Source organism: Vulpes lagopus, chromosome 11 (genome assembly GCF_018345385.1).
Source record: "Vulpes lagopus strain Blue_001 chromosome 11, ASM1834538v1, whole genome shotgun sequence".
NCBI classification, from domain to species: domain Eukaryota; kingdom Metazoa; phylum Chordata; class Mammalia; order Carnivora; family Canidae; genus Vulpes; species Vulpes lagopus.
The window spans coordinates 66511686-66534794 of NC_054834.1; the positions used below are offsets into that span (position 1 = coordinate 66511686).

At 40.1% G+C, this 23109-nt stretch overlaps 1 protein-coding gene across 9 annotated transcripts in view; it reads left to right on the forward strand.

The window, feature by feature from the left end:
- AMBRA1 (autophagy and beclin 1 regulator 1) overlaps window positions 1-23109 on the forward strand; it is a 172924-nt gene that overhangs the window by 21992 nt on the left and 127823 nt on the right. For 6 of the 9 annotated variants that reach the window (XR_005990657.1, XM_041773936.1, XM_041773939.1 and 3 more), the window contains exons 2-7: window positions 7685-7938; window positions 8303-8361; window positions 8865-9048; window positions 9812-9984; window positions 10921-10987; window positions 11560-13013. Coding sequence is in view for 8 of the 9 variants with exons in the window: in XM_041773936.1 (XP_041629870.1) it covers window positions 7804-7938; window positions 8303-8361; window positions 8865-9048; window positions 9812-9984; window positions 10921-10987; window positions 11560-13013 (2072 nt within the window). In the remaining variant the exon portion in view is untranslated. The remainder of the gene's footprint in view (window positions 1-7684; window positions 7939-8302; window positions 8362-8864; window positions 9049-9811; window positions 9985-10920; window positions 10988-11559; window positions 13014-23109) is intronic. The other 3 variants (XM_041773941.1, XM_041773943.1, XM_041773944.1) reach the window with 1 other exon arrangement.

Sequence of the window (23109 nt, forward strand, 5' to 3'; positions counted from 1 at the left end):
AACTATTTTTTCTTAACGTCATTCATTAATTTCTTCTCCTTTGAAGAAATGAACGTTACAAAAATAAAGCAAGCAGATATCCAATTGATAGTGTAAGGCAGTGAAACATTTATTTAGGGCCTAATACATGTGAGGCTAGTAAGTGACATAGAAGAGAGACTGAATAGGAAGTGGTATCTCAGGCACTATGGAATTTTCTGTAGTAATTAAGTATCCAGATTCTGGAGCCAGACTGCCTGGGTTTGAATCCTGAATGCACCACTGACTGTGTGACTTGTTCCCTGAGGACCTCATGAACCCTGGATGGAGCAGCTACAAGGATTGTAAATTTACTTTACGTAAAATGCTAAGAACAGTGCCTACGATATGAAAAGCACTATGAAAGTGTTAGGGCTTATTATTTTAACCATTACCTTGTGGTTTTATTTTATTTTTTAAAAGATATTAATACTCAGATCTTTTATATGAAATGGTTTGGAGGCTGCTGCAGTGGTCAATTTCATTTTGCCTAGAAGAATTTGTGTTTAACTTGTTTGCAGGACTTGATGGCCTAATTTTTTTTTAATTTTTCTTACTGCTATTTTAATTTTAATTCTTCATTACAGAATGAAATTAGTATAAGCACTGGAATTCTAGAATAGTGAGTACTTTTCATTTGGTAAATCTTTTAATACTTACAGTAACCCTATCATATGGATACCATTAGTGATCACACTTTATAGATGAGGAAACTGAAGTGTAGGGAGGTTAGGTAACTCTTCCAAGAAACCAAGAAACCTCCTTTTACCAAGAAAATGACAGAGCTGGGATTCATTTGGCCAGTCTGAATACAGGGCCCATATACCACTATACTATGCTGTCTCTTATCTAGAAATTATGGTTTGTTTGGTTTTTTTAAATTTTTTTTTAAATTTTATTTTATTTATTTATGATAGGCACACAGTGAGAGAGAGAGAGAGAGAGAGAGAGAGAGAGAGAGGCAGAGACATAGGCAGAGGGAGAAGCAGGCTCCATGCACTGGGAGCCTGACGTGGGATTCGATCCCGGGTCTCCAGGATCATGCCCTGGGCCAAAGGCAGGAGCTAAACCGCTGCACCACCCAGGGATCCCCTAGAAATTATGGTTTTAAAAAAATTTCTCTATCTAGATTTTTTCTTCCTTTAATTTTTAAGTATTATTTATTTGTTCATAAAAGACACAGAGAGAAAGGCAGAGAGAGAAGCAGGCTCCCTGAGGGAAGCCTGATATGGGACTTGATCCTAGGACCCCAGGATCACAACCTGAGCCAAAGGCAGATGCTCAACCACCGAGCCATGCAGGTGCTCCTCTATCTAGATTCAATGACAGTTATCACTTTGGCGTATTCTAGGATATCTTTTATAAGTCCATACATGGTACGTACACAATTCAGGTAATAGTTGATATTTTCCTACTTCCGAGTGTGTTTGCCTTCAGAATGTTACCTGTGTCTACAGCTGTTATAGATTTGTGATGCTTTGTCCCAAGTTTCTTGCTCACCTCTAAACTCTTGTGTAGGAGTTAGGCAAGAGCTGTATGTATACAGGCAGGTCTGTGGCTCGCTGGGTTCCTCACATTTTGGACTTAGATCCTATATCGTGTCGTTTGAAGTATCCTAAAATGTCTTGTTAAAAGTTCTATTAATGTAAACAAAGCTGCCAATTGTAGAAAACTGTGTATTACCACCCACAGGAGTTTCTAAAGAGTCCTGGGCTACTTTTAGGCCTCTAATTAAAGGCTTGACATTCTGTCACTAATTTTCCAGTTGTTGGGAGAGCTTTACTTATGCAAGTAATCTTAGATTTAGTATTTAAAGAACTTTTTTCTTTTCTTTTAAAGAGTTAACCATGGGATGAATCCTATGTTATGGAGTAGGTGTTGATTTTACATAGCTGACCTGACTCTTAGGAGCCCTTTATGGTTAGTGCAGTGGAGAGAGATGTAATTACTCAAAGAAATGAGGTGATTGGACTTCATTTTAACAGTTCCTTCCAGATCTAATAGTTTTCTGATTCACACTCCTGGAATGCTATTGGAAGGGAGGATTTGGAGTCTGAATTATTAGCCAGGTTGTAGGTACAGTTCTGAGTTGTTGGTCCTTTTTTTTACTTCACCTTACTTATGGAGAGGTAGCTCAGGTCTTATTTAATTATTATTATTATTATTATATTTAGGGAGAGAAAGAGGTGGAGAGGGGCAGAGGGACAGGGAGAGAGAGAGAGAAAATCTTAAGCAGGCTCTACAGCCAGCGCAGAGCCGGATGCAGGGCTTGATCTCACAACCCATGAGATCATGATCTGAGCCAAAATCAAGAGTCAGATGCTTAACTGACTGAGCCATCCAGGCACCCTCATTTAACTATTTTTGCCACGGAGATATACTTTATTTTCCTGAATACTTTCTACTTTGATGTCTGGTAATAGTCTTTGAAATGTTTCTTAGAAAAATATGCTACTTTTGGGAATTGTAGCATCTTGTGTCTTTGGGGTTTTAATTAGCTGTATTATTTGATGAGGGAGACCATAGGAAATCCCAAAGAGAATTCAGTACTAATGACAACATAACAGCAATGATGTTGACACTCTACTACTCTTTTCCTCTTGGAACTTCACAGCAACCTGATAAGCAGATATTGCCATTCCTGTTTTAAGAAGAAGGAAATTAAGCCTCAAAGAGGTTAAGCAACTTGCCTGAAGTCCTCTGGGGAGGAGGTGGAGTAAAGTTGAATTGCTGGGGGAACCTGTAAATCTAACTTTTAGTTCCCACTTGGTTGTGGCATGCTCTCTAGGTGATTTTTATTAGTAGTTGTTAAATACAATTATGTCCTAGAATTAAGACAGTCTTTAAAGGTGATTTATCTTCACATTTTTTAAAAGATTATTTATTTGATACAGAGAGAGCACAAACAGGGGGAATGGGAGAGGGAGAAGTATCCTCCCAATGGAACAGGGGGCCTGATGGGGGACTTGATCCCAGGACTCAGGGATCAGGACCTGAGCCGAAGGCAGACACTTAGCCGACTGAGCAACCCAGGCACCCCTATCTTCTCATCTTTTGAGAGTGATCAGTCATGTTATGAGGGGGGTGGTGTTGAAAGGGGCATTTGTGTACACATCGCAGTTGTGTCCTTTGGGTTGGTTCTCCTTGCATAAGGCTTTTGGTGACCGAGAATTGATTCTGGGGACTGTGTAATGGCTTCACAGAGACTATTCTTGGCACCCTTTGTCTCAGTCTGCTTTAAGGGACAGATTGGGAAACTTGTTTCTTCCTCCTTTTTAAAAAGAGGAATGAAAAACACACTTGACTGGCACTTCCTCCTCAGCAACGGGCCTGTCTGACTTCAGTCTGATTTAGCTCCTTTTGTTCCTTATAGAGAACAAAGTAAAATCTCTTCACAGGTAGCTGTGAGGAGTGTAAGGCCCTTATCCTTTTAAAGAAACAGAACAAATATTTTTCGTCAGACAAAAGAGAGACTGTGCGATTGTTCTAGGCCCTCTGACTTCTTGGCATCACTCCAGTTTTTTCTTGTTTGAACTTTTAATGTGTTTAGGTCCTTGGGAATTGATAGACAAGCTCTTTGGTAAGCCTGAGCTAGAGGTTTTCAGTTTTTCTTGATAACTGGTGCTTGTAGCAGCTCGTTCCTCTTCCAGTTCTTTAAGAACTTTAGGTTGTATCACAGTTTTCTGAATTCTATGGTGTTTGTGACCTATATATTCTTCCTCTTGAGTTACAACAGGTCAGGTCAGACTTTTTTTTGATACAAATTGGACTGCTGCTATTTTCACCACATGTTGTAAGATTATAAATGGTTTAAATGTATTTCTGTGAAAGTACTTTGTTACATTCTTAAGACAAGTGACCCTCAAAATTCATTTCTTCTGGACATCTCTGTATTAGATAAAAGAATGATAGGCTCAACAAAATTAGACTTAATAAAGGGTTAAGGTGAACTAACGGGAACTGTATTTTTGGCACCTTCCTGGTTAGTAATTATTCAGCTGTGTGGCAGTGTCACTTCCAGACTTTCAGTGCTAAACCGTGAGTTGTCAGGGTCACCAAGTAGATTATTTCCTTTCAGTTATTTCATCCTTAGTTTATTCAGGAGGTTGGCCTGCAGCATGTTGACATTTTCAGTGTGGATATATTTATATCGTGCACTAATGAGTGATGAGAGCTGTACCGTGAGGATACTGGCTAGAGTTTGTTTCTGTGTCATTCCTTAGGGAACTTTGTTGTATGTGTCTAGGAACTTGGAGTTGCATCTTTCTGTAAAATCTTCCTGGCTTTCTACATTTTAATATGCCAGGGAGAAAACTCCTTTCAGCACAGGCTATAAATATTTTTCCTTCTGTCTGTATTTGGATACATCTAGTTGTGTACTTTTCAGATTGCAGCCATTTGTGAAATGTAAAGAGCCCATTGTTGTTTCACTTTTTACAATAAGCATTTACTACTTCCTAAGTTTAAAAAGTGAAAAGGTGAAAAGAACACTGCCTTTTCTAATTATTAAAGACAACCATTGTTAGTATTTATATTCCTTTTGTATCATTATTTTCCAAGATTTTTTTTTTTTTTACAAAATTGGGATCATAATGTATATGTGATTTTGTATTCTGCTTTTTTCACTCAACAGGTATTTTTTCATTAAATATTTTTTAAATAAGTTTTGAGTAGGTAATACATTCCAAAATAAAAATTACACAAAACGAAAACATTTGAGAAGTCTTGCTTCCATCTTTGTCTCCCTTCATCTTGTCCTTTCCATAATGAGTGACCATTTAATTTTGTCTCTTACTCAAAGGTAGCATCACTGGGATGCTCAGCAGTTGAGCGTCTGCCTTTGGCTCAGGGCATGATCCTGGGGTCCTGGGATTGAGTTCCCCATCAGGCTCCCCAGAGGGAGCCTGCTTCTCCCTCTGCCTGTGTTTCTGTCTCTCATGAATAAATAAATAAGTAAATAAATAAAATCTTTTAAAAAACTCCACAAAGGTAGCATTACTATACATACTGTTCTGTGCCTTGCTTTTCTCCTCTCTTCACAATGTTTTATCCTGGAGATCTCTTGTTACCAGTACCCATAGAATCTGGCTTACCATAGATTAGTCATCTAGTCTCCTTTTTACATGGACACTTGAGTGTCCTTAGTTTTTGCTATTATAAACAATAAGACGGAAGTAGTAATTAAAGGGGGAAAAAAGCATTTACTCTGCTTCAGTTATTAAGGGAAAGTTCTTTCCAAAGGAATGCCAGCTAATAAATGTAGAAGTAATGATGGAGTTGGAAAATGAACATTTTTTTCAGCCTCTAAATAATTCATGAAGGAATCATCAGTGATTGCTAAACTATTAAGCAAAAAGTTGAGAAGGAGCAGGATATTCACTTGATGCAAAATATTAGCCACAGATTGCTCATTGTAAAGGGAGGAATATATCTTTATAAAGTTTGGCAATTACAAACTCAACCAAGTAGTCATATTTTGCTGAATGATCACATAATTTACCAAGTCCTGCTAACTGGGACAGCCTGAGAATATATGCCACCTGCTGTACTGCATCGTGAAGTACATAGATGGCATCACCTGTGAGGCATTCTTGCCAAAACACTCAGCCTAAATCCAATCAGTGTTTTAGACCAAATCTTCTGTTTATAGGAAATGTAAGGGATAGAGAGGTAAGCTAAATGGCACTGTGAAGCAACAGTCAGACAAAACTAGGGTATAAGACATTCTCCAAGTCACCTGTCCTGGGCTTTAAAAAAGCTTGTGTTGGGGTGCCTGTGTAGTTCAGTCGGTTTAGCATCTGACTCTTGATTTCCACTCATATCACGATCCCAGAGTCATGAGATCAAGCCTTGAGTGTTGGGCTCCTTGCCGAGGGTAGATTCTCTCTCTGCCTCTCCCCACCTCTAAAAAAAAAAAGCTTGTGTAGCTTGTGTTGTAAATAAGAAACAAAAGTTGGAGGCCATTCTAGGGTAAAAGAGACTAAAGAGACATGACCTCCAAATTCATTGCTTGAGTTTTGGTTGGATTCTGGGTTTTTTTAAAGCCAATTATTAAGGACAGTTTTTAGACAGTTGGGGGACATTTGAATGAGGGCTTGAGCATTAGATGATAATCAGTGTACTTAATGGTATTGTGGTTATGAAGTTAAATGTCTTTATACCTAGTAGATGCACAGTGAGGTATATAGGGAGGGGTAAAGCATCTTGAAGCCTGATGAAATGGTTCAGAAAAAAATAACTCATTGTGTGTTCATAGAGATAGATAAAGCAAATGTGATAAAATATTAACAAATATTGAGTCTAAATGGTGAATAGTCTCTTTATTGTGCTGTTTTTTTCAATTTTCTGCACATTTGAAACTTTTTCACAACAGTTGAATTAACAGTGCTATAGTGAATAACATTCTATATGTATTTTTCTGAGATGCCATTTCATTGGGTTTCATATTCCATTGTATAGAGGAGCCACAATTCTTTAATTGTTACATATGTGTATATTTTGCTGCAAGTTGATGTTTTAGTTGAATTTTTCTTTATCTTGTGATAGTTTTAGGCTCTATGGCTTGTGGTAGATGAGAAGAGGGAACTGAGTTTTTTTTTTTTTCTTCTCTTTCATCCTCTGTCTCTGCTACTCTGGAACCTTAGTGGAGAAGAGAAAAAGAACGTGAGAAAGATACCCCAAAGTTCTCCTTATGCACATGATTTAGATAGAGTTGAAGCTACTGCGTAAGAACCAGACTCCATGGGACACCTGAGTGGCTCAGTGGTTGAGCATCTGCCTTTGGCTCAGGGCATGATCCCTGGGTCCTGGAATTGAGTCTTGCATTGGGCTTCCTGCAGGGAGCCTGCTTCTCTCGCTGCCTATGTCACTGCCCCCTCTCTGTGTCTTTCATAAATAAATAAAAAAATTAAAAAAAAAAAAGAAAAAACAAACAGATTTCAGGCTGCCTGGGTAGCTCAGTTGGTTAAACATCCAACTCTTGGTTTTGGCTTGGGTCATGATTTCAGGGTAGTGAGATTGAGCCCTGTGTTGGGCTCTGTGCTAGGCATGGAGGCTGCTTAAGATTTTCTGTCTCCTTCTCCCTCTTCTACATTCCCTCTGCCCCTCTCCCCCTCTGAAAAACAAAAACAAAAACAAAAAGCCCCCCAAAAACAAAAAACAGAACTCAAGTAGCCTTTTAAAATCGGTTGCCTGTGTTTTTGGCTTGGAGGCTGCCCAAGTGATAAGGGGGGGGGGGGCTGGTGGCTAGGGAGGCAGTGTGGCACAGAAGGGAGGGCATGTGCTGTGTTTTGTTTTGTTTTTGGCAGGTTTTTAGACTTTTTTTATCAGTAACAAAAGTTCTTCCTACCTGATAAAATAATAAGAGTAACTGCTTTAGAGAATGATCTATTCTTTAGCTATGAGGCTGAGCTACTGAGGATAGGAGAGGAATTTAAGGATGAAATATTTTTGTTACATATGTTAACTAACTAGAATTTAAATAAAAACTTGAAAAAAAAGGATGAAATATTTTTGGAAGAAAAGTTCTGGGAGAAGGGTCTTTCCTGAGAGAGTGTCATTAAATATGAAAAACATACTTTCCTCTTTGAGCTAGAATTGTATTTGCAGTGGGAAGCTTTTCTGATTGTAGAATAGATGTTCTTTGACTTTAATGTCCATCCTTTAGATTTCCATGAAGACAACTTACAAGGACCTGAATGGCCTCATTTTAGCTGCTTCAGCTTGTGGAGCTATTGCTTGCTCCTTCTCTTCCTGTGCCTGGTGTGACAGTGGCTACTGAGCACTATGAAGGTTGTTCCAGAGAAGAATGCTGTCCGGATACTATGGGGGCGAGAACGGGGCACTCGGGCCTTTGGAGCTCAGCGGCTTCTTCAGGAGCTAGTGGAAGATAAAACTCGGTGGATGAAATGGGAAGGCAAGGTAGGAAAAACGGATATTTTTGACATAGGATTTGGAGGGGTGACAGTAGAATGGGGTTTTAGAATGGGCTAATGGAGTTGGGATATGATTTATTTTGTGCAAGAGAATTGATGTATCTAACTTAATGGAGTCTTAAAAATAAATTTGGAAGAATTTATGGGCTAGAAATATCTTTTCCCTTTAGAGCTAGACATTTTTCTTTAAGGTAATTTGGATTTCTCTCTCTCAACTTGAGTCTTGATCATTGTCTCCAGTTTCTCAGCTTATACCGAATACTAGTCTATAGTGGCTTGTGTGCTTTTGAGATAGAGTAAGCCATAGTTTATAAATAATGTATTTTGACTTTTTTTGGTTTGTTTTTCAGAGAGTAGAACTGCCAGATAGTCCACGCTCTACCTTTTTACTGGCCTTCAGCCCAGACAGGTACCTAGTACTTATCTGTAACTTAATCTAAGACTTGGCAATAGCATTGCTTTCTATATCTTTGGCCTAGCTTGGTAACATCCCTAAGGGCTCTTTGAAGCTTTGCATGAACAGAGCTTTTCCAGTGTATCAGAAGGTGAAAGAAAGTAGATGAACAGTACTAACTATAGAAATAATGGGGATAAGCAAAGGAAACAGTGGACCTTGAGAATCAAACTTGGGAAGTTTCTCAATTACAGCCCTTTGCCTGTGTGATAATAGGCCACTGATGGCATGATAATTTTTCCAGCTAGAAAAAAATAGTCTCTGAAGGAGATGTGTGTTATTTGGGGACAGTGTGGAGAAGCCAAAGCTTTTAAAGATATAATATTTCTATTTTTTTATAATGCCTAAGGTGTAGCTTTTCTGCACTGGGGTGGGGAATACTCCAAAGCTGATTATCCAGAACTGATAAAATTTGTTACCCTCACTTTACATTCACTTCCCACCCTTTGATTCCCTAGGACTCTATTGGCCTCCACCCACGTGAACCATAATATCTATATTACGGAAGTGAAGACTGGTAAATGTGTTCATTCTCTGATTGGACACCGCCGTACTCCGTGGTGTGTCACTTTTCATCCCACCATCTCAGGCCTTATTGCTTCTGGCTGCCTAGATGGGGAGGTCAGGATTTGGGATTTGCATGTAAGTATTTCCATTTCTTTGATACTCTAAATGCAGAGAGTTGTTTACCATTGAGTTCTTAACTGGAGGAGAGACTAGCCAGGTTCTCAGAACTACATCTGAGTTAAGTGGTAGTTACCCACTTAAATAATGGAAAGTCTAGTCTATATTCCTCCATTCTATTTAGCTATTCTTCCTTCTGCCCATTGTGACATAGTTCTGGAAGTTCTTAAAATATGTTCAGGATAGATGCATTTTGTTTTAGAGCAAGAATGTACTGTATTCTGATCATGATTGACAAAGCAATATGCTTCTTGTCCTGGAGACTTGCTAGTGGGTTGTTGTGTACCATGTCATGCACCAAGCTTGCATTTTCACAGGCTTCAGAAATAGGAACTATGTGGATGCTCATTGCTTTGGATTGTAGATGACTTGGAGAACTGATAGACAGTAATAATTTTCTGATAAATTGGTGACACTGCCAGATCACTGAATTCTTATATTTTATAGAGGACATATTTATTTATTTTTTAAAAAGATTTTATTTATTTATTCATGAGAAACAGAGAGAGAGGAAGAGATACAGGCAGAAGGAGAAGCAGGCTCCCTGCAGGAGCCCGATGTGGGACTCGATCCCCAGACCCGAGATCACGCCCTGAGCCAAAGGCAGACGCTCAACCACTGAGCCACCCAGGCACCCCTAAATGATTCTTTCTTAAAATTGACATCCCCAGTCTGCTGCCAGTTTGTAACCTGAGAATAATTAGGATTGGTTCATTTATAGGGTGGCAGTGAAAGCTGGTTCACAGACAGCAACAATGCCATTGCTTCTCTGGCTTTCCACCCTACGGCTCAGCTCCTGCTGATTGCCACTGCCAATGAGATCCACTTCTGGGATTGGAGTCGGCGGGAGCCCTTTGCTGTGGTGAAGACAGCTAGCGAGATGGAACGGGTCCGGTGAGTGCTCTCTGTCCACCAGCGATGTCTGGCAGAGAACATTGGCAGAGAACATTTGCACTTGCTGTCACCTCAGGAAGCAGTTTGTTATACTTACTCAGAGCAAGTGGTTATCTTTTCAGCTCCTTCTACTTTCTAAACTGCTGGCCAATCAGCAGTTCTTTTTAGCTATTCCTGATTGGTCTTATCTTCTGGCCTCTGTAGGCCAGAGTTGTTAGAATGTCTTTTAGGTTCAAAGCTGTCTAGGTTTGGGGTAGCCCTTTTTTTGGGGGGGGGGGGGAAACCTGAAAGGTGTTCTGGTAGAGGTTAACTTGGTGGGTAGTTGCTAAGCCCAGTTATTTGTATTTATCAAACCGAAAAATGGAGATGTAAGTATATGTCAGATCTGCTAATTGATATTTGGCCCTCAAGATCAAAACACACACTGCCTGAATAAAGTTAATGCATTAGTTTTCTTTGCTTCTCTTGGTATTGCAGTTGGATATAAGAAAATTTTCTAGTCTCAGCTAGGTCACTTGATGCTAAAACTGTTCATTGTCACCAGAACTCCTGCTTCTTGCCATTGTAACTGCTTTGTGAGGGAAAAACTAACCCTGTGGCAGGGTATGGGAGTGTGCTATGCTTTACTTTTATGATAGGCTCTTAGATATTAGCAAGAGTGTGTTTAATGTAGCTGTTTCTTGGGATGGGAGCTTAGATGCTTTTTGAAATTATTTTTATGATACATATTCCCTTATTCTCGCAAGTGCGAGGAGGTAACAGGAAGTATTGAGCCCTGTTATTGTAATCTCTTCAAAAATTTTGAAAGTTTCTAGCATGAAGTAAATACCTGGGTAATCCCACAGTTATCAGTAATGATTGCTATACATTTGAAAACAGGCTTCCTTTTCACCATTAACATCTGTGTGTGTCTGTCTTTCTCTTCTGTGTTTTCAGTCTGGTGAGATTTGATCCTCTTGGACACTACTTACTCACAGCCATTGTTAACCCTTCCAATCAGCAGGTAAGTTAGTCAGCAGTTCCAGCTCCATCTAAACTGGGAATTGTTTTCTAAACTAGTGCTCTGGTTTCGACTATATTGGACTTGTAATTTGTACTGCCCAAGTATTTCTTTTCCAGTTGAGATTCAAAACTAGCTTTCATGGAATACTGCATATTCCATGTGCTAGCTAGCCATAATCTTGATGGGGAGTCAATTCTGAAGCCTGCCAAGTGATCACCTTATTAGAAGTAACTAGGCTGTGTTGGATAGCTTGTCATTTCTGTGCCACTGGATGGTTGACATTTTGCTTCCTTCACTGCCTCCATGTCATAGAGATATGTTTTATAAAGAATTGGTTTGCCCCTGTACTCATTCAGAAATGTCACTGATTGGAATGAATAATTTAATTCCATATGATGTTCCAGAATCTGAAATCAGTTAGTTAATCCTCAGTGCTTCAGGATAGAGTTGTTGTCAATCCATAAAGGTTGGTTTCCTTGGATGGTTATTAGTAGTTATTTTTCCTTAATTGACCTGGAGGTTCTACCTAACTGCCTTGCTCTACCCCTGCCCCACCTGGCTCCACATTGCAGGGTGATGATGAACCAGAGATCCCCATCGACGGAACAGAGTTATCCCACTACCGTCAGCGTGCTCTGCTGCAATCACAGCCAGTTCGCCGGACGCCTCTCCTCCACAATTTCCTGCACATGCTGTCCTCCCGCTCCTCTGGCATCCAGGTGGGAGAGCAAAGCACAGTGCAAGATTCTGCTACCCCCTCACCCCCACCGCCTCCCCCTCAGCCCTCCACGGAGCGCCCCAGGACTTCCGCTTACATCAGGCTCCGACAGCGGGTCAGTTACCCCACAGCTGAGTGCTGCCAGCACCTTGGGATCCTGTGCCTTTGCAGCCGCTGCTCTGGCACTCGAGTTCCTTCCCTCTTGCCACACCAGGACAGTGTCCCCCCTGCTTCTGCCAGGGCTACTACCCCTTCCTTTTCTTTTGTACAGACCGAGCCCTTCCATCCCCCGGAGCAGGCCTCGTCAACGCAGCAGGACCAGGGCCTCCTGAACCGGCCGTCTGCCTTCAGTACAGTCCAGAGCAGCACTGCCGGCAACACGCTCCGCAACCTCAGTCTGGGTCCCACCCGTCGCTCTTTGGGAGGCCCTCTGTCCAGCCACCCTTCTAGGTATCACCGAGAAATAGCTCCTGGGCTGACAGGGTCTGAGTGGACCCGGACAGTGCTCAGTCTGAACTCCCGCTCTGAGGCAGAATCCATGCCTCCGCCCAGGACCAGTGCCTCTTCGGTGAGTTTGCTGTCTGTGCTGAGACAGCAGGAAGGTGGCTCTCAAGCGTCTGTGTACACTTCAGCCACAGAAGGGAGGGGTTTTCCAACTTCAGGGTTGGCAGCTGAGTCAGATGGAGGAAGTGGCTCCAGCCAAAACAACTCAGGCAGCATTCGCCATGAGCTTCAGTGTGACCTGAGACGCTTCTTTCTGGAGTATGATCGGCTTCAGGAGCTAGACCATAGCCTGAGCGGAGAAGCCCCCCAGACCCAACAGGCCCAGGAAATGCTCAATAACAACATTGAGTCTGAGAGGCCAGGCCCCTCCCACCAGCCCACCCCACACAGTAGTGAGAACAACTCCAACCTGTCCCGTGGCCACCTGAACCGCTGTCGCGCTTGCCACAATCTCCTGACCTTCAACAACGACACCCTGCGCTGGGAAAGAACCACACCTAACTACTCCTCTAGCGAGGCCAGCTCCTCTTGGCAGGTCCCCAGCACCTTCGAGGGCATGCCGTCAAGTGGCAGCCAGTTGCCACCCCTTGAGCGGACTGAGGGCCAAACACCCAGCTCCAGCAGGCTGGAGTTGAGCAGCTCTGCTAGTCCGCAGGAGGAGAGGACTGTGGGGGTGGCCTTCAACCAGGAGACAGGCCACTGGGAAAGAATTTACACCCAATCTAGCAGATCTGGAACTGTATCACAGGAGGCCTTACATCAGGATATGCCTGAGGAGAGCTCTGAGGAAGATTCGCTCAGGAGGTAAGCAGGTGCTTTCTTATCTTCTCCTACATCCCTTACTTTTCTCCTAACGTCTCTTCCTTCAGTCCTGTAGATGTTGTGACTGGATCTGGAGTGTCTGGGACCCATGGCATCTGGTTCTGGTCTCCCTGATGTCCATTGCATCTTCTTGGAAAATCTTGCTCTGGTGGCAGAGATAGGATGGGTCCTAACGGTATAAGTCAGTTGGTTCTGCTAGCTCCTTTTCTGGCTAACCGTCATGAGACCTTTAGCCTTGAAAGAGAATGTAGATCAGGTTAGAGATGCAAGAGGAGGCAGAGCCATTGACTTGTTCTGCCCTACTTTGTGAACTTCTTAGAGGACTGTATGTGCAGCAGTAGTTAATTGTGAAAAAAAAATTTCCCAGAGTGCTTACGAATAAGTAGTAAAAGAGAACTCTGCTTGGTACAGATGAACATTATTAGTTCTTTTTCAGTCGTGCCTCTTTGGACAACTGTTCACCTGTTAAACCCTATCTTTTGAAACGTTGCAACTTGACATAGGGAAAAGAAAATTACATATACATCTTATACATGTCAAGGAAAGTCCATTTTTTAGAGATACTTTTTGGATAGCAAATTAGTTGCTTAGTTAAGATTCTTTGAGGAGATCTTCCAGATGGACATTCACCTCAAGGTGGGGAAGAAGAATAATTGTTCTTTATAGAGGGAAGGCCTCTCCATACTCAGATCAGCATCCCAGGCAACTCTTCCATGGAAGAAACAGAGTGGGTGTAGTTGACCGCCCACCGCATGTTCCATGTATGGCTATGTGCGCATCTATCTTGATTTATTAGGGACTTCTTTCTGTAATTCTGTAAAGGTCACATTTAGCGTAATCAGCAACTCCCAGAATATGCCTGTTGGATCCAAACAGCATATTGCTCTGCATTACATCCTCTGTTGAAGCAACTGAAATTTCTGACATAAGCTTCTAACAAGGGTGGGAATATGGATTGTGCACATAATGTACTTGTTATTTTGAGAGAATGCTTTATAGAGAATTACCCAGTTAATAAGTTTTTGTTGAATGGTTACAATTTTTCCAGCACTGTGCTAGGCACTGTAGGGAATTCAAAAGAAGTATAATACCTGGTCTTTACCCACTGGGAGTGTTATTATAGAGGCAAGACTTATTTACATGCAATTACATAAAAAACATAGATGACCCAAATGCTTCATTGTGTGGTACTGTGATTAAATGCAGTCTCATTTCAGAGAGGGAAGTGCCATCAAAGAAGGCCGTGCAAAATCGTCTTGAAAAATGGGTAGGATTTTGGAAAAGGAAAGACCTTTTTATTTTAGGGGACCAGCACATTCTAAGACAGGAAAGAACATGTTGAATGCAAGATAGTGGGTGGTTACTAGGGGCAGTTGCTAAGGGGAAGATAGGACACTTGGTTGGATATGAGAGAGAGAATAATAGAGGTTGTTACTATGTGCATATAATTGAGACCAGTTCTGGATTAACATCTACCAAATTCCTGGCTTTGGAATATTTTGCCTTACATAGTGGCCCATATTAAGAACCTGAGACTGTCACTCTTCTTTGTCAAGAGAGGTGGGAAGGTAGCAAGCACATTGCGTGACATAGAGTAGGCATGCAAAGAGTTTATGAAAAGTAGCTGTAAAAGAACTGTCTTCAGTTACTGTTCTAAAAGCCTCCCAGTACTTGTTTCCATAGTACCAGCGGGCTTCTGGTCAGCCTTTGTCCATTCTATTGTATTGTAGCAGTACCTCTCCTGGTGGTGGTGTCCTGAGAAATACCTGAGTGGTTTAAAATAAACTCTGTTTGATAATAACTAAGGATATCAATTACTAAGGGCCCACTATGTGTTAGGTACTGTGTCTTTATATTTTTAATTTCCACCATAATTCTGTGCAAGGCAGGTATTAAATGTCTCATCTTACAGTTGAGGAAAGTAAGGCTCAGAGGAATCAAGTTTCTTGTTAATGATCCGTAAGTAGGTTCCTGAGTGGGGATTTGAGTTCTGGTGTGTGTCACTGAAGATTTTTCTAAGCTGCCCACCATGGTATTGATACCTCATAGAAAGGTTCATCATTTTTATTTATTTTTATTGTCTTTTAACTTTTTATTATCATAATCGTCAAACATAAAAATAAAGAGAAAAGTATAATAAGTGAATTTTCACATATTTATCTCCTGACTTTAAAAATTATTAGCACTTAGCCAGCTTTCACTCATCTATATCCCCTGTTCACTCCCCCAACCCAGACATCATGTAATTTCATCTGAAGATACTGTAATGTTTCTCTAGAGCAATGCCATCCAGTAAAACCTTCTACAGTGATAAAAGTGTTCTGTATCTGTGCTGTCCGGTGTGGTAGGCACTAGCCACACGTGGCTATTAAGCATTTGAAATGTGGCTAGTGTGAACTGAGAAACTACACATAAATTTTTAAATTTTAATTAAAAGTAAAAATCCACATATGACTAAGATATTAATCATTTCTTAATGAAGTAGACCGTGAAAACCCAGAAACTGTGGTTTAAATAAAAAAAGCTTAAACATTTAAAAGTGTAGGCTGTAGTAGATGAAATCCCTTGCCGTCTTGGTATAAACAATCGTACGTATGTATTTTTTTCTTTTAAAAATACAAATAATGCATGGTTTCATTGTAAAATACAGTATTTACATGATTTGTGGAATCACTTAAGATGAACTACGATGAGATATACTGTAAGGGCTGACAGCCTGCTCAAAATTGAGGAACAGTGTAAAATATTCCCAGTGCACAACCTTTACAGAAGGGCCATCACTTCCTCTTAATTTGAGTGGCTGTATTCTAGTGTAAATTACTAATCCATACACTGGTGCTAATCAGCATCTTCTACCACCTTCAAAAGGGACCTGATGTTCTCTAGCTAATAAGCCAGCCCTTCTTTGGATTTCCCCAGCAGGTGTCACTGTTGGGCTGCTGCTGCCGCTAGAGTGGCCAGAAGGAAAAGGTGTCCTTATTAGGTGCCTAGTCTACTAGAAGGGAGGTTTATTCTTTGGCCTTGAAGTAGGTGATAGACTAAAGAGGCATATTTTGATCTTTGCTGCCGCTGGTTTAATTAATAGTGTTTGCAAATTAGTGAGAATATTGAGCACAAATGTGTATTTCATTATAACTCTATGTTGTTTGACCTGTGATCCCCAGTTCACATTTGTCTCCTTTTGCCTGTGGGCAGAAGAGGGCAAGATTCCTGTGTAGTCTTGACTCCAGCTTACAAGTTATAACTTGGGTGGCAGACCCTTTCCTTACCACCAGAAACTTCTTTTTAGGTCTTGATAGCCCAGGATCTAGCAGAAGATTAAGGTATTGTGGCTCCCTGCAGCTTGCAACAGGAGTCCTTGTGGCTTTGAAAGGCTGATATTAGGAAAAGAGAAAATAAAATTTAAAAAAAAGGAAAAGAGAAAATTATTTAAACGGTTTCTTAAAACTGGAGAAAAAACAAAACAAAACAAAACTGGAGAAAACCTAGAGTGTATTTAAGTCCCTTTTTTTTTTTTTTACTGAGAAAACTTAGATACACAGGGCGGAAATGACTGTTTAAGATGTACTTATAGGGTAGCCCTGGTGGGGCAGCGGTTTAGCTCCGCCTGCAGCCCGGGGTGTGATCCAGGAGACCTGGGATCGAGTCCCACGTCGGGCTTCCTGCTTCTCCCTCTGCCTGTGTCTCTGCCTCTCTCTCGCTCTCTCTGAATGAATGAATAAATAAATCTTAAAAAAAAAATAAGATGTACTTATAGCAACAGTGGGTTTCAAACCCACTAGATCCTAGGAAGGGCACTCTTTCCTCTTTTTCATTGAAATTAGTGCTTTCACGCATTGAGTTTTTTCCATCAGAACCTCTATTGCTCCTGTAGATCATTCCCTGGGTGCGAGGAGGGGGAGGGCGGAGGTGGGGGGGGTGGAGAGCAGAGGTGGGATGAGGGTGGTGGCTCTTCAGTCAGTTCTCTTTCTAAGAAATTGGAGGTCTGATAAATCATTTGTAAATATTGTTTCTTGAGAGAAGTGTAACCAATACAATGTTTTTAAGGATACAGGAGAAACACTGTTTTAGCTATTTGCCCATAGAACTGCACTATTTGGGAGTGATCCCAGTTAGGGAAGTTCACTGTAAAAATTCCAACAAATGGAAGATCAAAATCTGGGCCAAATCTTCCTCAGCTAAATTCTGTCTGCATTCCTTCTCCAGAAAGGTGACAAGGCCTTTCTTCTGAAGTATTTAATAAGATTGAATGTGTTCTGAGAACTGATATCTTGATCTGTACTTTTCCCTTATGATAAAAGAAGATTGGGGAAATTTGGCCCAGAACATTAAAGGTTAGAGTTGGAAGCCCTCATATGATTTCTCGGTTTTTTTAGACGTTTGTGAGGGAATTGCTTTGGAGTTTGGAGCAGTCTGAAGCCTCTTGAGGCTTTGTGGTCCAACAAACTTGTTTGATGCCTTAGCTCTAGTCACATGGGCATTTTCCGGGGAGCTCTTGCAGGGCTAATCATAGGTCCACAAGAGGGAGAAGGTAACCTAGAAATTAGGAAAGCACAAGTCTTTGCAGCTTGATCATAATACAGAGAGGGGTCCATCTTTAGTAGTTTTGCTGCACTCTTTTGGATGGGTGTATACTTGATTTATTATTCAAAACCTAACACAGCTGTCACCTTTTCCTTTGAGAAAACCTCCCTGAATGTCCCAAATAATCACTTTCTCTTTGTTGTTTGTACTAGATGTAGATACTTAACTTGCAATATTGTACACATGACAGAAAAGTATTTGTTTCCCTTTCTATCAGTGAGGCCCCTTGAGGCAGCGATTATGTCTGTATTCCTGCTGTCCCTAAAATACTACCTGGCACATCATAGGTGCTCAACAAATATTAGTTGAATTCAACAAATGGAATTGAAATTATATTCTCTATGATTCATTATGCAGTATAAATTCTTTTTGGCTTAGTAAAAAAAGAAAAAACACATTACTGTATTACATCCTTTAGCCTTTAGAGAGTTGTTGCCTTAATAATTTCTTGTTGAATAAATGAAGTAGCATTACCTAGAATTGTACACAGAAGACACCTTTTTTATTTTGATGTAGTCCAAAACTTTATTTTTGGTTTTATTTCTCTTGCTCAGGGGACCTGTCTAGAAAAAAGTTGCTCCAGCCAGTGTCAGAGAAATTACTGTCTTGCTTTCTTCTAGGATTTTTATGGTTTTAGGTCTCATATTGAAGTCTTTTTTTTTTTTTTTAAAGATTTTATTTATTTCTTCATGAGAGACATAGAGAGGCAGGGGGAGAAGCAGGCTTTTCACCAGGAGCCCTATGCAGGACTCAACTCAATGACCACGCCCTGAGCCAGCGGCAGATGTTCAACCACTGAACCACCCAGATGTCCCTTACATTTAAGTCTTTAATTCATTTTGAATTTATTTTTGTGTATGGTGTAAGAAAGTCCAGTTTCTTTTTTTTTTTTTTTGAGATTTTATTTATTAATGAGAGAGACACACACACACACACAGAGGCAGAGACACAGGCAGAGGGAGAAGCAGGCTGTATGCAGGGAGCCCGACGTGGCACTCATCCTGGGTCCTCAGGATCATGCCATGGACTGAAGGCGGTGCTAAACCGCTGAGCCACCTGGGCTGCCCAGAAAGTCCAGTTTCATTCATTTGCATGTAGTTTTCCAGTTTTCCTAATACCATTTGTTGAAAAGACTGTCTTTCCCATTGGATATTTTTTCCTACTTTGTCAAAGATTAATTAACCACATAATTGTGGGTTTATTTCTGGATTTTCTATTATGTTCTATTGATCTATGTGTCTGGTTTTGTGCCACTACCATACTGTTTTGATCACTATAGCTTTGTAAGATAACTCGATGTCTGGAATTGTGATACCTCCAGGTTGCTTTTCTTTTTTAAGATTGTTTTGGCTATATGAGATCTTTTGTGGTTCCATACAGATTTTAGGATTGTTTCTCCTAGTTCTGTGAAAAATGCTGTTGGTATTTTGATAGGGATTGAGTTAAATATGTAGAGTGCTTTGAGTTAGTATAGACATTTTAACAATATTTGTCTTTCTAATCCATGAGCATGGAATGTCTTTCCATTTCTTTGTGTTATCCTCAGTTTCAGAGGACAGACAAGTCTTTCACCTCTTTGGTTAGGTTTATTCCTAGGTATCTTATTATTTATGATGTGATTATAAGTCGGATTGTTTTCTTAATTTCTCTTTCTACTGCTTTATTACTGGTGTATAGAAATGCAACAGATTTCTGCACATTGATTTTGTATCCTGCGACTTGTTTATTAGTTCTAGCAGTTTTTTTTGTGGAATCTTGAGTTTTCTATATATAGTGTCATATCATTCACAAATAGTGACAGTTTAACTTTTTCTTTACCAATTTGGATTCCTTTTATTTCTTTTTGTTATCTGATTGCTGTGGCTAGGACTTCCAGTACCATGTTGAATGAAAGTGGTGAGAATGGACATCCCTATCTTGTTCCTGACCTTAGGGGATGAGTTCTTAGTTTTTCTCCATTGAGGATGATGTTCGCTATTGGTTTTTCATATGGCCTTTATTATGTTGAGGTATGTTCCCTCTAAACTTATACTTTGTTGAGGGTTTTTATCATGAATGATCTTGTACTTTGTCATATGCTCTTTCTGCGTCTGGTGAAATGATCATATGATTCCTTTCTCATTTGATGTGTTGTACCACTTTGGTTGGTTGATTGGAAAATATTGAACCACCCTTGCAACCCAGGAACAAATCCCACTTGATTGTAGTGAATCTTTTTTTTTTTTTTTTTTTTTTTAAGATTTTGTTTATTTATTCATGAGAGGCAGAGAGAGAGAGAGGCAGAGACACAGGTAGAGGGAGAAGCAGGCTCCCTGTGAGGAGCCTGATGTGGGCTTGATCCCAGGATCACAACCTGAACTAAAGGCAGATGCTCAACCACTGAGCCACCCAGGCACTCAGTGAATCATTTTTTTAAAATAAGTTTATTTTTTATTGGTGTTCAATTTGCCAACATACAGAATAACACCCAGTGCTCATCCCATCAAGTGCCCCCCTCAGTGCCCGTCACCCCCACCCCCCGCTGAATCATTTTTTTAAATGTATTATTGGATCCAGTTTGCAAGTATTTGTGGAAGATTTTTGCATCGATATTCATCAGAGATATTGGCCGTACAGCTGCTTCTTGATACTATTTTGTTGGTCTGTGGCTTGGCCTCTCATTGTTATCAATGCCTCTGCCAGTCAGTGTTGTTGTTTCTCCTTAAAGACTCTGCTGTCTCAGGGTGCCTGACTGAGCTCAGTTGGCAGAGCATGTGACTTTTGATCTCAGGATCTTGAATTCAAGTCCTGCATTGGCTATAGAGATTACTTTTAAAAAAACTTAAAAGCCACAGGAAAAACTCTTCGCAGTCTCAATGATGAAATAGTTGGTCTTGATAGAGTCCAAATTAGATGCAGGTAAGCCAAATTAAATGTGAAGGTTCTGTTTCCCATTGGTCCTTTGTTTCTGTGGAAGGCTTTCACTGAATCTGCTTAGAGTAGGGTGTTCTGAATTTGAGAAAACAGGTGCTCTAATTTTTTTCGTTTTGGTATCTGAGCATTACTAAAATTATCACATTTTTTTAGTTTTGAGATACTATGTTCTTTTTTGTGGGGGGCCAGAATTCTTATAATTAAGATAGAGTTTTGCTTTACCTCTAATTATGCCCCTAAAAGGTTGGTGGCATTGTTGTCTTTGGTATTCAAGTTACAATAAATCCTTCCTAACTTTTGAGTTCTTCTTACTCAGAAGTTTTGGCATTTGAGGACAAATAGGGAAGAATTCTCAACCAAGAGAAATTAATTTGTGATATGACCAAATCATGACTTGTTCTGGGAATAGAGAGAAGCAGGTATTGAGGAATCAAAAAGAAGACAAAACTGATGGTGGAATAAGAAGGTTAGTATTTAGAAAGATGTAGGGGAAGCTGGGGGAAGGTAAAACCAGGCCTTAGAGGTGGGACTGAGTCCCATAGTCACCTGGGACTATGGCAAGGGCTGTCACAGGTGAGTGAGGCTCTTATTATAACTCTGGGCATTGGGCTAGTGAAATAATTACTCTGATTGATTCATTCATTTATACATTTAGTTAACAAATGTTTACTAAGCACCTACTGTGTACCGGCTGTTATTTAAGCACCTACAGTAAATCTCTCATTCTAATGAGAGGAAGACGACAAACAAATAGGTATAATATTTAGCCAGTATGCCAAGTGGTGGTAAGTTCTATGGAGAAGAATATTTTAAAATGTAGGAGGTACTGGGGTGGAAGTTTACAGTGTTAAATAGGGGATCAAAGGAAGTCTGGGAAGGTGACATTGGAGCAGAGACCTCAAGGAAGTAAGGGAGTAAACTCTAAACATTGGGGGCAAGGGCATTCTAGAAGAGAGAAGGGCAAATGCAAAATCCCTGAGACCCTTGGCTGGAGCACAGCAAAGGGTAGAGTGTTAGAAGATGAAGGTAGAGAGGTGATGGGGAGTGGATTATGCAGGGCCTTCTAAACCATTTAAAGGATTTTACCTCTTAGAGTGGTTTGGAAAGCCATCGGAAGCAGAGTAGCATGATCTTATATTTTTAAAGGATCACTGTGGCTGCTGATTGAGAATAGACTGAAGAGCTCTGCTAAATAGGGTAAATTAAAGTTAGGCAACATCACACGCTTTTAGATTAATTTGTGTCTTGAGACTGGTAAAACCAGAAGGCGGGAGTCAATGATTATGTCAGAATTAGAAAGGCCATAAATGTTTGGATGAAGAGTTGCTAAATAAATAAAGCAAGCAAGCCTCTTAGCAGGCAGTCTTATCTGCAACAAAGCCTTGACACCCCCCCCAACCCATAATGGCATGTTATTGAAACAGTGAGAGAAAGCCTCAAAAAGCTCTAGTAAGTGAGAGATAATCAGTGGAAAATTTGAAACGTCTGTTGTTTTCTGCTTATAAAACAAATACAAATTCATTTGTAAAAATTCAAACATTACAGAAATGTGTGATATAAAAAAAAATGTTCTCTGCAGTGCTAATCAGTTAACAATTTATGTGTTAACTCCAGAGTTTTTTTTCTATGTAAGAAAAACACATTTTTTCTTTATTTGTAAAAACAGGATCATACTAAATCTATTGTTTTACCATTTACATATTTTACTTAATATGTCATGGACATTTTTCCATGTTGGTAAATATATAGATCTGTTGTATTCCTTTTGACAGTGGCATAGTATTCCAGCAATTGGATGGACTATAATTAATCAGTGCCTTGTCGATAGAATCTGGATTGTTTCTGTTTTTTGCTTTTCACAGACAGTCGCTGTGTCATCTTTGTGTACTTGTGCATGTGTTCTAGAGGAGGATGAATTTTTAGAAGTTAAAATTGCTGGGGCCGAAAAGTAGGAACATTGCTAATGGTAAATGAAAATTAATTGTACAGTATTCATTGTTACTAATTTAAGATATCTTCTGTTTCCTGTTTTAGTTCAGTGAATATAATTTCATAGATTGGGACTCCTGTTCCTGGTTTTGTTTTGTTTTTTTTTTTTTTTTTTGGTCCCATAAGGTTGCAAGTTTTTCAGTGGTAAATTCTCTTACCACTGGGTTTCTCAGGAACCTGTTACTCAGGGTTGAAAAGGATTTTTGTTTTCTTAATTCTAAATATCTGCCACCTGGAGATGTTCACATGCTTTTCTTTTCCATCAATCTTGTATGAGGGAGACATAACCTTGGTTCCATCTTTGACATTCATTTACAGGCTTTAGGCCACCTAGTCTTCTGGGTCTTGTTAAATGACAGAGAGAAACCCGCATCTCTTGCCTTATCCTAAGGCAGTAACACTTAGATATTTGACTTGTCTTTAGGGGTAATTAGAAAACCCATTTCTTTTTGGCAATAGGGTGAGGGGAGGGTGGAAGAGAGGTACTAGTATTAATCATTTTCACCTTCACTGCTCACCTTTTTTTTTTTTTTTAAAGATTTTATTTATTTATTCATGATAGACATAGAAAAAGAGAGAGACAGAGAAGCCC